Consider the following 14,306-nt stretch of genomic DNA (forward strand, 5'->3'; position numbering starts at 1 on the left):
CTTCTCTGTTGTTTAAATTGATAATGGTAAGTCTGTCATGATTCTGTGACTTAAAACAAAATAAAGATGCAATACAAATGGCTTTATAACCTGTCTACTTCCAAATGGATTTGAGGTACTTTGCAAAGTACAAGTACACAGAATATTTTAGATTCTGAATTTAATGAGCCTTACATCAGGCTTAACATATGCCGATCGCTATTTCAAGTGCTTTATATGAATGAACTCTCAGATTTTACAACAACCTATGGAGTGGTGCTATCAATATCTCCATTTTGCTGAGGAAACTCAGGCATTGAGAGGTTAAATACACTGTCAAGGTCACTCAGCTAGAAAGGGCAGCTGGGATTTAAAATCAGGTAGTCCAGTTCTAACATCCACACCTTATATTGCCTTATAGTAAAAATAAAGATAAAAGTCAGAAACTTACAGCAAAGGGTAAATAACTGTCAGAAACCAAGGATTAAATCATTACAAACTAATTCATACAGCCTGGTCACCAAGATAAATGGCAACTAATAGGTTACTCATTCTTCCAGGGCCTGAGAGAAGTAATCTTAGGGAAGTGTTATTTTCTAACTGGAATTCTTTACATTTACTTATTATTGTTATTATTTCATTAATTTTTAAAAAGAACTATTTTATTTATTTATTCTTATTTGTTTTTAATTTGCTATAGGGCAGAAAGAGGGAGACAGAGAGGGAGAGAGAGAGAGGGAAAATGAGAAAGCAAGCTGCCAGGTCTGGGACTCAAACCACAGTCTGCTGTTTGGGAGTCCAGTGCCTTAACCCATACCACCTGCTGGCCCCTTTTAGCTGAAATCCTTATAGGATCCATACAAATGTCCTCAAAAGTGGTTTTGCAGGATATTTGGGAACATCCATCTGGTCATCCTTTCTTCACCTCAGGAGACTTCCCCTGACACCCCTGTCACCACAAAGACTGCTCTGAGTCCCTCTTTTGTGAACCAGTGTATAAATCTAATCATTGTACTTGTTGTGTTATCTTTCCATCTCTCATGTTAGACCTTAAGCACCCTGAGGACAAGAAATGTTCATGTTTTGTTTCTAGTACCCGGGACAGTGACTGACTCACAGCATATACTCAACAGATGTTGTCAAATGGTACGTGTTGTTCCTCACATCAAACTAGATAGGAGCCAACATCAAGTTCAGTAAAGTTTATGCAAATGTACTCCAGGATTGCTTTCTGGGTTAAAGCTTGCAAAAAGTATAAAGCCCGTGAAATCTAGGGAAGTAAATATCAAAATTCAGAAGGGCTGTGTTGTCTACAGTGCAAACTCTGAGATACTCCCCAGAAAATTGAATCTGGTACGGCCTAGTGTAAAACCCTGGAAACTAATTTTTCGGAATCTTGAATAATTCTGATCACATCTAGTTGGTTTTGTGACCCAGTACTCTTGAAAAATTCCATATCTACAGAATATGAGCACATCAAAGGACTGTTAAGGAACTTGAATCTGATTTTTTTCATTTTATAGATGAGGAAACCTGGTCTTAGAAAAGCAAAGAACTTTTCCCAATGTAATGACTAAGCCCCGGCTGGAACCCAGTGACCTCCTGGGTGAAGGAATAGAAAGAGACTGGAACCTGCCTACCTTTCTGGTGATCATAACAGCTAGATCCAAAGTCAATAACTTTAACAGAGACTTGACCCTTTTGGTACAGCACTATATTTTCCTAGAGATAGAAAAGAAAAGGCATATGTAAAGTTGCAATAATGTTGCCCTACACTCTCTGCTTACCCAAATCCTTGCCATCCTCCAGGGCCCAGTTCAGATATGCCTCCAAGGGCCTCCTCCAGACCTGACCGTTCTCCCCATCTTCTGACTTCCCATTTGACTTGTGGTCCATACCTCTTAGCAGTGGCATTGCTGTGAAGTATTTCTTCTGCATATATTTTGTCTCTTTCCCCACACTGATTTGTTAACTCCTGAAGATTATGTGTTTATTTGTATCTTCCTTGGTACCTGGTTCTATGCCTTGCTTGCATAAAACCTTAGAAATGCCATTAAATTCTATTAAATGTCTCCATTGAAATACTACTATGACAGTAGAAGACTCCCCAAACAAACATACAAAGGCAATTGTTTTATTTGGGTTGGTCTTTCTTTTTTTTTTTTTTTTTTTGAGAGTTTTTCTTTTGCTATAGGGCATGTGAGCTCGCCAGACAGACAGAGACAGAGAGACAGAAAGCGAGAAATCACCCCCCAGGGGGGATTGGCCACGCTGCAATCCCTTCTCCTCCATTCTCCTCTTGGGATCTTGGGCACGCATACACACGTGCCCAGCATGAGTTTTAAGCCACTGGGTCCGGGACGTGAACCACGGTCGACTACGTGGGAGTCCAGCGACACAGCCATTACGCCAACTGCTGGTCCCATGGGTTGGTCTTTCTTATGCTAACCTTGGGGAAAACGTAAAGCTAGGCATTTCAGTAGTTATGGATAAAGAGGCAGAGCTTCTGGGCTCTTCTCTCATCATGAGCGTGTATGGGCTAAGGCTGGAAGAGTAAAATTCTAACCATGTGTTCAAGGACATCCATATCAGATGAGTGGATTATGTGATTGCTTACTCAGTACCCCAACACTGTAAATATGGCATAGCAGACCTGGTCTGAAGATGCTGGCACTACAAGCTAAGAGAGTACAAATTTAGTCCATAGTTTCTTTTCTAAAGAATATTGGTGTTAACAGAACAGAGCATGTGATCAGAAAAATCCCTAAAAGAGCAAGAATTTCTTGGGCGATTGGTGGTATGGTGATTAAAATACTGGATTCCACCTGGCAACTGTATGGTTCAAGTCCCAGACCCAGCAGCTTGAGAAACACACTGGGTGTGTGTGCATGGGTACCCAAAATCCCAAGAGGAGAAGGGATTGAAGCATGGTTACCCCCCTTGGTGGGAGTAAATTCTCACTTTTCCTCTCTCTGTCTTTGTCTCTGTTTCTCTCTCTCTCTCTTTCTCTCTTGAGCACATGTGCCCTATAGAAAATATTGGTTTAAAAAATAGGGTAGGAGGCCAGCAGGTTGTGTGGTGGTTAAGGCACTGACTCCTACATGGCCAACTGCAGCTCAAGTCCCAGATCTAGCAGCTTGAAAATCTCACCAGGCACATGTGCATGTGTGCCCAAAATCCCAGGAGGAGAATGGAAGAGAAGGAGTTGTGGCATGACCATCCTCCCTGGAGGATAGTTTCTCACTTTTTCTCTCACTGACTTTGTCTCTCTCCTCTCCAACAAGTGCACATACCCAATGGTAAAAACCTTTAAAAAAAAAAAAAAAGAGCAAGAATTTTTAGTATGTCTCTGGCTCAGTGGAAAGGTTCCTTAACTAGATGGGGCTGGCATTCCCATATTATTAGCACATAGCTCTATAGAGGGGGTGAATGGAATGGCAATTGTAAGTCACTTATATTATTAATCATAAGGTCCATGAGAATAACTCCATAATTCTTAAATCTGCACTGACAAAACACTCTCCTAGTTGTGGGTATACTACCCTACAGGGGCATATTTCAAGGGAACATGATCTATTTCTCAAGAAAATCTGTTACCTGATATTTTGGCTATCAAGTGTCTTGTGAATTTTCTTGGTGCGAGTCAGCTCCTAAGTCCAAAGACCATGAGTGATGTGACCCCTAGGAGCTGCAAAGCTGAGCACTAGGGACTTAGATGTGGAGAATGACTCATTGTACCATCATCCTTGTGAGGCTCTTTTGCTGGGCAGCCAGAGAACATGTCTATCTTCATAATCTTTGTCAAAACATCCCGAATTTACCCAATGCTTTACAGATAAAAAGGAAAAAGAATGGAACTACTTTTGGGTGGGAGAGAAGGAAGTACAGAAAAGTTAAGAGATATTTATATGTAAGGATCAGGTTGTTTTTAAAACCAGATCCTTAGTACTTGTTCCTAGCTACTTCTCTGTGTTATTTCCTCATATTTGCAATCTAACTAATTTAACAAGTATATACGTATTGCCTACCATGACTACTTTCAGATATCATGTTAGGTCCTGGGAATACAATGGTGAGAAGACATGGTGCCTAACCCTGGAAGAGCTTGCAGTCCAGAGGATATAGATAAAGAAATGATTCCGACACAAAGCACTCAGTGCAGTACCAGAGTTCAGTATAGCATACTAGCAAGATGTGCAGGAAGGTCACCTCTGTTTGGAGTAGAGAAAACTTTCTGGGGTTTACTGTATGCTAGGACCAACTCAAAGTTTATTGGACAAAGCAGGGATTTAGTGGAGTAGTCCACCTGCCTGTCTGGCACACATCTGCAGAGCATTCATTAGAAAACCCTAGGCTCCCAAGTAGAATGGCTAAGGGCTACAGGTGAATGTTGATTTTCTTATTGAAAAAGTATGGAGAGAAGCCCATCTGAGCAAACATGGTGATCTTTAAACACATACAAAATGTAGTTTTGTGAGCTGTCATTTGCATAGTGATGAAAGCAATTTGCACGTAAATATGCTAACTGCCTGAAAGTGAAGAGCAGTATCTGTTTAAAGGAAGTGACATGTGTGGCTAAATTAGCCCCATAAGATCAGACAAACTACATGGCGCCGGTTGTCTTCAATCTTTAGCCGATTAAAAACAAAAACAATTGGGTTCTCATTCCATTTCCTCTTCCCCCATTTTCTACCTGAGGCCAGTTCAGGGTCATGGTTATTTCCATCAGAGAAGTCGAACCCACCCAATCCTCACTTTTCTATACTTGTATGTCTTTGTGTGTTTATTTTTATGTTTATTTCTAGTACACAGACCCACCCCACTAGGAAAAAAAAAGTGTTCTGCTGAGTGAGTCACAGCAAGGAAGAGTAACTCAGACTCCCAGGACTTCTAACTGCACATCCTATGCTCAAGATACCACCCACCCACCCCTGGGCCTTCCAGAGTAAAGCTTTCTCACCTTCCAGTTCCTGTCTGCCTCAATGACACCACATTTGTCTCTGTTTTTCTAGTATTTGAGTATTTGAATTTTTGTCTTCGCTGCATCCCACTTGACTTACTTTTTTACCTATGACTGGGGGTGGGGGGTGGAGGGGTCTTGCCTTCTGCCCTGGATCTCTGGCAATGCTGGCTTCCCAAGGAATGGGATGGAGCAAACAGTTTCCAAGAGTTGGAACCTGCTTGTGGCAGGACAAAGGATGTACTTACAGGTTTGAGGTCACAGTGAATGATTTTCTCTACATAGAGCATTTGCAAGCACTTTAAAACAGAGAGTGTGAAGCGCCGAACTATCGACAGACTGAAGCCTTGAAAGCTATTATTCTTCATCAACTCATACAAGTTGATTCTGGTAAAAAGAGAGAAAATTATGCATGTGGATGTAAAAAAGAGAATTCCAAGTTTGAGCCTGTACTTCCATTCCACCCCAATCCCATTCTGCCTCATTTTCCTTTATAGTAGATAAGCCTTAGTCCAGGAGGCAGGGCTTTTCTGTCCTTTCAATTCATTTTGCCCACTGACTTGTGGTGAATGAGGATAAAGTCCAACCATTATACCTCTCAGATGTCCCTTCATTTCTTTTTTTAAGCTTATTTATTTATTGAAAGAGAGAGAGAGAGAGAAACCCTTAACAGGATCTTTCTATGCCTCTGTCTTCCCCTTAGTCATTCAGATTCATGGCCGTGCCCATGGGAATGCCTGGTGTGTTTAAGTTAATCCAGGATCTGAGCTCTGGGTCTGCCCATACAACTCAAATATCACACAGGGTGCTCTACTAACCCTGTCTTCCACTCACATTTCTTATATGGCAAGGCCCTTAACACATTGCTATGCGTATGGAGTAAGAGGCTGGACCAAACTTCTGAAATATTCATAGTTCTCAGGCCCTTGGGACCTAGGAAGTCCACTAGTCACTCAACCAAGCAGCAATACCTGGCAAGGAAGGGAGGAGGAAAATGAGCAAATGGGGGCCAAGGCAAAACAGAGGGTCCCTACCCCATCAGAGATAAGTGAGTGGCCAGCTGGTGGCATGGTGGTTGATGCAACTGGATCCTACATAGCTGACTGCGAAGTTCAAGGCCTAGGCCTGGTGTCCTAAAGCACACTGTGTACATCTATGTGCCCAAAGACCTGAGAGGAGAATGGAGGAGAGGGACTACGGTGTGGCTATAGCCCTGTGGGTGTGGTTTCTCACTTCCTCTCTCTCTCTCTCTCTCTCTGGCAAGCGCATGCACCATGTGGCAATATTTAAAGAAAAAGAAAAAAAAGAAAAAAAGAAAAAGCAATTGTGGCCACTTGGTCCCATCAAACTGTGCCTTTCCGGAATGAAGTCTCGCTTTTCCCAGACAATCCTAAATTCTCTAGAGTAGTGGAAGCCTGCAACAGTATATAAAAGGCTGTTGCATTAAATAGTTATCACTGACTTATAAATGCCAGAAACTTAGACAAAGCATGTTTAAATAAAAACCTTATTTGTAAGCTGCCAGTTTGTCACTTCTGTACAACTGTGAGATGAGAGGAGGGAAAGAGCACGACCCAGAAACAACCCGCATCAGCCTCTTGCTGCTTCCTCCTAACCTAGCATCTCGAAGATGTTCTAACTCTGGAAGCATTTAGGAACCCATTCACTCAGAGGGCCCAATGGAGATGAGACTTGGCTCTGGCCCCATCTTGAGTAGTGACCCTCGGAAGCTCCCCAGCCTCTCCGACCTTGCAGTCTCTCTCCACACGCTTGTCCCTTCTGAACTCTCAGAGCTGTTTTAAATATGATGAGTCTTCAAAAAGTTTATGGGAAATGCGTACTATGAAAAAACTGTGAAAGGATTTCGATAATTTTTTAAAACCAAAATAAACTCATACTTTAATTGTTTTCCCGCAAACTTTGGCATTCCCTTGTACAATGATCCTAGCTGTGTACAGTGACTAATAGCCAAGAAAGGCAGCCTGTGTTCTTTTCACTGCAGAGAAAAATCAACCTCTGCATGTTAGACAGAAGACCACGTCTGCAACCACTGGAGATGCTGAGGAAGGTATGAGCCTCCCTTAGACTCAGTTCTTGGTGGTTCCAAGAATTTCACCATCAGTGAGAATAGAGCTAGGAGCACCAAGCAACTAGCTCAGCAAATGCCTCTGGGAACTCAACTCTTCACTATTCTCCTTTGCCAAATGAATTCTGGGTTCAGAGTGCTATTTAAATGTCATCAGGTGGAGAGAGAGAAGGAGCAACAGAGAAGCAAAGGCCTTGGGCCTGAGCTGATCAGCAGCGACCCCTATCCACCTACAGAGGGGAAGGAGAGTCTGTTCCAGCCTTCAAGGACCACCACTCAGTTCTTGAAGTCCCAGAGATAGGAGGCAGAAGCTGCTGGCCTAGCTGTGCTGATGTCATTCTGCCCCTCACCCACCCAGGAGCAACAGGAAAGCAAAGGCTGCCAGGTCTGAGCTGATCAGCAGGAGCCCCCACCCAGCCTGCTGGGGGGAGGAGAGACTGTTTCAGACCACACACCATGCAACACGTAGTGTGCGAATTGGACTACTGCTTTTCATTCTACCTGTCCAGCTCGGCCTCTAGCCTCCCTGGGACCAGAGAGGTTTGGGTATAAGGAACCAAACACTTGAAGACAGTGAGGTCTTGAAGGAATTTTCTTTATACAACTTACAGCAGTAAAATGAGAGAAATTCCCCTCTGAAAACCTGAACTTAAAACTCCCACCCACAGTAGAGGAGGGAAACTGGCATAGGGCTAACTCATATACTCATATCATAGGGATGTGCATGAGCACACAGCTACAGAAACATACTCCAAAGAAGTAGGAAGAAGTGAATATATCACCAGATCGCTAAAACTCAAAGCAGGTTCCCAAGAGATAGGAGGAAACAGAAAATACCTCCCCCTCAGAGGAACATAATAACTTCTCACCAACCATGGATAAAACACAAGAAATCACAGAAATGTCAGGAAAATAATTCAGAATATTCATCATAATAAAACTCAATGAGATGCAAGAAAAAACAGACAACCAATTTCAGAAGATGAGAACATCCTTCCATGACTTGAAGGAAGAACTCCATAGATAGACATGCTAAAAATAATCAAACAGAAATTCTCGAGATAAAGAATGCAATGCAGGAAATCAAAGCCTTCCTCAAAATTATTAACAGCAGGTTAGACCACACAGAAAAAAAGAATCTCTGACCTTGAAAATAAAATCCCTGATTTAGTCCAAGCAACTGAAAAGAATGGAAGAATAAGCATTAAAAATCAGGACAAGCTGCAGGAAATCCTAAACAACATTAAACAGCTGAATATCTGCATAATAGGTATTCCAGAAGGGTAAGAGACAGGTAAAGATGTAGAAAATTTCTTTCACAATATATTAGCAGAAAACTTTCCAAATTTAGAGAGGCATGTGGACATACAAATCCAGGAGATTATTCAAAGGACATTAGATAGATTTAACATAAGAAGATCTTTTCAAAGACATATCATAGTGGGAACCAGCAGTTAGCGTAATGGCTATGTCGCTGGACTCCCACGTAGTCGACCACGGTTCACGTCCCGGACCCCGTGACTTAAAACTCATGCCGGGCGCATGTGCATGCGTGCCCAAGATCCCGAGAGGAGAATGGAAGAGAAGGGATTGCGGCGTGACCATCCCCTCTGGGGGGCGATTTCTCACTTTCTGTCTCTATGTCTCTCTCTGTCTGTCTGGCGAGCGCACGCGCCCTATAGCGAAAACCTCTCAAATAAATAAATGAATAAATAAGACATATCATAGCCAAATTAGGAAAAATCAAAGACAAAGACAAAATTCTAAAAATGGCAAGAAAGAGGGGCCCGCAGGTGGTGTGGTGGTTATGGCACTTGATGCCCACATGGTGACCGTGGTTTGAGTTCCAGATCCATCAGCTTGAAAATCAGGCTGGGTGCATGTGTGCTCCCAGAATCTTGAGAGAAGAATGCAGGAGAAAGGACTGTGGCATGGCCATCCCCCTAGGGATAATTTCTCACTTTCCCTCTCACTGTCTCTGGTGAGCACACAGAACCTATGGCAAAAACCTGAAGAAAAAAAAAAAAAGGCAAGAAGGAAGTGCCAAGTTACCTACACAGGTTACCCCACTAAATTAACATCTGACCTCTCAACCGAAACAATATAGGCAAGGAAAGAATGGGATGACATTTTCAAAAGTCTGAAAGAAAGACAATTTCAGTCAAAAGGTTGTTACCTCGCAAGATTGTCCTTCAAATGGGAAGGAGAAATAAAGTCATTCCCAGATAAACAAATGCTGAAAGAATCCTCCAAAACTAAGTCAGCTCTTTAGGAGATACTTAAAGGGATACTACAGCAGGAAAACTAGAGGGTGATAAATAGCACAAAACAATGAGAAAAAAAAAGAGTAACAAAATTACAGGAATAATTTCACACATATTGGTAACAACAGTGAATGCCAATGGATTAAATTCCCTAATTAAAAGGATAACAATTCAGATTCACAATTATCTGTATGGAAATTACATTTTTTTTCTGTACAGGACTGGACCTTGGTCTTACAAGAACTCACAGTAAGTTTTCTTTTTCTGTCTCTTCCTAATGCTCTATCATTACGTACAATTTTACCTCTCTCTAACTGGACTAATGATTGATACCACAGACCTTTTCAGATTATAAACTCTTATGTCCCACAATTATCTACATAGATATTACAAATTATTTCATTGGCTACATTAAAATTATCTTTGTTTGGACCAGCAAGTGGCATGGTTGTTAAGGTGCTGGACTCCCACATGACCGGCCACGGTTTGAGTCCCAGACCTGGCAGCTTGCTTTCTCACTTTGTCTCTCTCTCTGTCTCTCTCTGGTGAACATGTATGCCCTGTGGCAAATTTAAAAATAATAAAAACAAATAAATAAAATAAAATAATCTGATTTTAAATAGATTGTCTTTGTTTTCAAAAATCCGCCCTTATTAATTTATGAGACTCTTTGTTGTATAATCTTTAATCACTTTGTTTTCTTTAAACTGTACTTCACAGTAAAGATCACTGAGAATTCAATATATACTTTCAAAATAACCAGTAGAGCAAATCCTGAATGTTTACAACATAATGCAATGTTAAATGTTGAAGGTGGTGAATATATGTTTGATTTTGACCTTAAAGCTTTCTTTCTTTGACTTAAGCAGCTTTTCAACATACTTTACCCTTGAAAGATGTATTAATGTAATAATTATATGTAAATCATAAATTACAATACATTAATAAATATATATGTGTGTGTGTGTATATATGTATGTGTGTGTGTGTGTATATAGACACACACACACACATATATATGGCATCAGATGGTCTTCTCAGAGAGAAAAAATCCATCAAATTAGCATGTCTTTCCAATGAGATTGCCTTTTCTTTTTCTTTTTAAAAATATATATTTATTGGGAACCAGCAGTTAGCGTAATGGCTATGTCGCTGGACTCCCACGTAGTCGACCGCGGTTCGCGTTCCGGACCCAGTGGCTTAAAACTCACACTGGGCGCGTGTGTGTGCGTGCCCAAGATCCCAAGAGGAGAATGGAGGAGAAGGGATTGCGGCGTGACCATCCCCCATGGGGGGTGATTTCTCGCTTTCTGTCTCTATGTCTCTCTCTGTCTGTCTGGCGAGCACACACGCTCTATAGCGGAAAAAAAAAACTCTCAAAAAATATATATATATTTATTAATTATTATTATTCAATTTGACCAGAGAGAGAGAGAAAAAAGAAAGCCATTTGGTCCAGGACTCAAACCATGGTCAGCCATGTGAGATTCCAGTGCCCTAACCACCAATCCACCTGCTGGCCTTGAGCTTGCTTTTTCTTTTTCTTTCTTTCTTTCTTTTTTTTTGAGAGGTTTTTGCTATAGGGCACATGTGCTCACCAGAAAGACAGAGACAGAGAGATAGAGAGTGAAAAATCACTCCCCGGGGGAATGGTCACGCCGCAATCCCTTCTCCATTCTCCTCTCAGGATCTTGGACGTGCATGCACACGCGCCCAGCATGAGTTTAAGCCACCAGGTCCAGGACTCCAACCGTGGTCAACCACACATGGGAGTCCAGTGGCATAGTCATTACACCAACTGCCGGTTCCAACCTTGCCTTTTCAGGCTCAATATTCAGCCAGGTAACTGCATCCATTCTCCTGCTGCAGATATTTCCTTTTTTCCTTATTTACTCAGAATCGAAACCCACTTACCACCCTGAGAAGCCAGCTGCCTATTTCTTTGGCTTCCACCCTCTGCACTGTAGGTTGGGAAGCCAGCCAATGGGGAGCGTGGGAGCAAAGGAAAGTCCCTTTCAACACATTTCAGTTTGTCTCCTGAGGGCAGAGGTCTTGTTGTGTCCCCAGTTTGGTACTCAGTACAGGGAAGCACACACTGGGTATGCTGGCAGGTGACCGTATACTGACGGGTGGGGAAAAGAGGGGCCACTTTCAGTCCCAGCCTCCTTACTCCTGGGCCATCTAGACAACTGAGTGGCTATTGTACCCATTCCACTCATTAAATAGTCACAGCCAGAAAAATCTAGCGTTCCGACCTCAAAGCTTTCCTTCACTTGAGCAATTTTTCAAAAGAAAATGAAGTACAAAGAAAAAGCAGCTGACCCCAGGAGTTCAAAGGTGATACAGAGGTGATTGCGGAAGTAGAAAAAGTCCTTCATGTGCACCACGTTGTGGGTGTTGTCTTTGTCCTTCCTTCTGAGCGCTTCCAGGATCTTGAGCTCCACCAGGGCCTGATGGTGAAATCTGGGGTGGTTGGGAGAGGCAGGGAGGGTGGGGAATGGGGACAGATAACACTGGTTTTATCACACACTGTAGCAGAGGGCCCGTTTCCTCAGCCCTCCCCAACTGCACTGTCTAGGGGAGCAGCAAGCAAAAACACCATCCTCCTGCCTCTTATTTTCCTCTACATGGAACCAGACAGGTAGAGAGGAAGCTCAGAGGATGAGCTGAGGCAGGAAGGGTTGCCACTCCAATGGACCAGAGTCATGCAGTCCCTCACTATGGCCTATGTATCCAACAAGCCACACCTCTTCTTGTTCCTGATGATTTTCAGGGCCACCAATTCATTGTTTTTGTGATCCAAGCACTTGGCCACCTGTCCAAAAGACCCTTTTCCGATCATCTCCAGAACCTCGTAGCGGTAGGCAATGTGGTCATGCAGGACCTGCAGAAGCCAGGCCGGGGGTGAGGAGCAGAGCCACAGGCTCTGGGGCTTCCCCAATACTGGGCCCTAGATCCCCATCTCCAACTCAGGGGTCACTCCGGGGGGGGGGTTCTAAACTGTGCTGGGCATTTGTGCCGCCCCCACCGCACCTCACTGCTGCTGCAACGGTTCGGTTGTCGCCTGGACTCCAGAACACCCACGTGGTGCCAGGGGAAGCCCTACAGGCTTGATGCATGCCAACCCGTGCAAAGAACACTGAATAGTCTGTAGGAAACTTGAAGTCCCGGAGTTCAAATCCCATAATCTGCAAGTTTTAAGACTTGTAAAGTAAGAGTGTTAGGCCAGGCAGCCCTGTGGCTCCTTTCTGTTTGGACATGCTAAGATCCTTAAAGTTGAGCAGCAGCTCCCGCTTGGGGAAGTCTATTTTTGACCCCTGATGTGTCTCCACCAATAGGGGATTTATGTTTGTTCTGCATCTCCCTGACCAGTTCTCCCTAGGACTTATCTCGATTTAATCCTGTACTGCAATTAGCAGCATGGGACTTAAATGTCATGTCCCTAGGCTAAGAAGAGGAATACCTCCTAGAGCCAGAATCACCTATGTTTCTCCCGCTGCTAGAAACTAGGGAGAGGTGGTTCATCAAAATCAGGGGAAATGTTTGATTGAAAATTAGCTGGGTGGCCTCAGACAAGCCACGCACTCCTCTGAGAGACAGTGCCCTTGTCTTTAAAATGAAGATTCTGGGTATGATGAACTCAAAGGTCCTCAAGCTCTGTGAATCTGATTTCTATTTATGCTTCTAAGGTTGGGAGAGTGAAGAATAAGTGTCCGTGTACAAGTCCTTGGGCTGTGTTTGTGAGGCGTGGCGTCTGTTCATACAGGAGGGAATCAAGACCAGGAACACAAACATGTACCACTTCAAAGACACATGGAGATGTGTTAGTCTACATGTAAGTTCTGTCATGAGGATGTATGGAAAAGGACAGGGATGAGATAGACGTGCACACATGTCGGTGTAAAGGTTCATGAGTGTTTTCCTAGAATGTGAACATATATTCTACATACCACCAGTCTGATTGTGTCATAATTATTTGCTCACATGTCACCTTTAACATTGATTGTGGTTACTTAAGAGCAAGGGTGGTATTGTACTCATACTTTACAGCTCCTTTCTATTTTAGAGTCTAGCAGATGCCCAGGCTTAGGATAGGTGCTTATTAAGTAGTTAATTAACACTTCCTAAAAACAAACACTTGCTGACAGAATAACTATGAGAATGCAGCTATAAGTCTTGTTTGAAAATTTAGTTATGTGCATCATGTATTTGTGTGTACACTGAATGCAATAAGGATGGAGATTCCACGTTTATAGAGAGATACATTCTCCCTCTTTTCCCAGCAAAGCTCTCTAAGATGTAAGATGGAAGAACTGAGTTCTAGTGAATGAACTTAAAGGTAGTGCTGACATTTCTAGACATTTTCCCAGAGACGCTGGGCTCAGGCAGAAGGGAGGGAAGGAGCAGGGATGGAGGAATTAAAGATGTCTGGTTGAATTGGAGGTAAGGTTTATTTTGGGGATTATTAACCAAGGACCCATTAAGTCTCCGAAAGTTTGTGTATATGAGGGTTGTTTTTTCTAGGATGAGGACTCATAGCTTTTCTCAGACTCTCAAAGGGACCCTGGACCTAAAAATGTTGAAAACCAGGGCTCTAGATAAAGGCTAAGTGATTAAAACAAAATCCTTGCTTCTCAATGTATACCCCAAGGACTTGTAGCATTGACATTACCTGAAAGTTATTTAGAATAGCAAAATCTCAGGCTTCATTCCAGGCCTGCTGGGTAACAAGCTGCATTCTAACAAGATCTCCATGCTATTGGTATGTATGAGAAAGCTTGAGAAACATACCCCTAAAAGCTATTAAGAACATTGACCTCTTCTATGAAGCCATCAGAAACTCTTCTGGTCTCCTAGCACTAAGTTGTGATGAAATGTCCAGAAGAGGAAATTTCTGAGCGCCAACAGCCTAGTGGGCTAAGCATCCCATGTACAGTAGTGGGAGTTATTGCCCAGATTTCACCTTCAGGATGGGAAGAGGCACCATCCTGGGGAACTGCAGAAATACAAGGGAAAG

At 42.8% G+C, this 14,306-nt stretch overlaps 1 protein-coding gene across 1 annotated transcript in view; it reads right to left on the minus strand.

The window, feature by feature from the left end:
• DYRK4 (dual specificity tyrosine phosphorylation regulated kinase 4) overlaps positions 1 to 14,306 on the minus strand; it is a 63,924-nt gene that overhangs the window by 13,408 nt on the left and 36,210 nt on the right. Inside the window, exons 10-13 of the mRNA XM_006172053.1 lie at positions 12,037 to 12,173; positions 11,612 to 11,752; positions 5,188 to 5,326; positions 1,620 to 1,701 (exon numbers count right to left, since the gene is read on the minus strand). Of these exons, the coding sequence (XP_006172115.1) occupies positions 1,620 to 1,701; positions 5,188 to 5,326; positions 11,612 to 11,752; positions 12,037 to 12,173 (499 nt within the window). The remainder of the gene's footprint in view (positions 1 to 1,619; positions 1,702 to 5,187; positions 5,327 to 11,611; positions 11,753 to 12,036; positions 12,174 to 14,306) is intronic.

Source organism: Tupaia chinensis, unplaced genomic scaffold, assembly GCF_000334495.1.
Source record: "Tupaia chinensis unplaced genomic scaffold, TupChi_1.0 Scaffold150288_1, whole genome shotgun sequence".
NCBI lineage: Eukaryota > Metazoa > Chordata > Mammalia > Scandentia > Tupaiidae > Tupaia > Tupaia belangeri.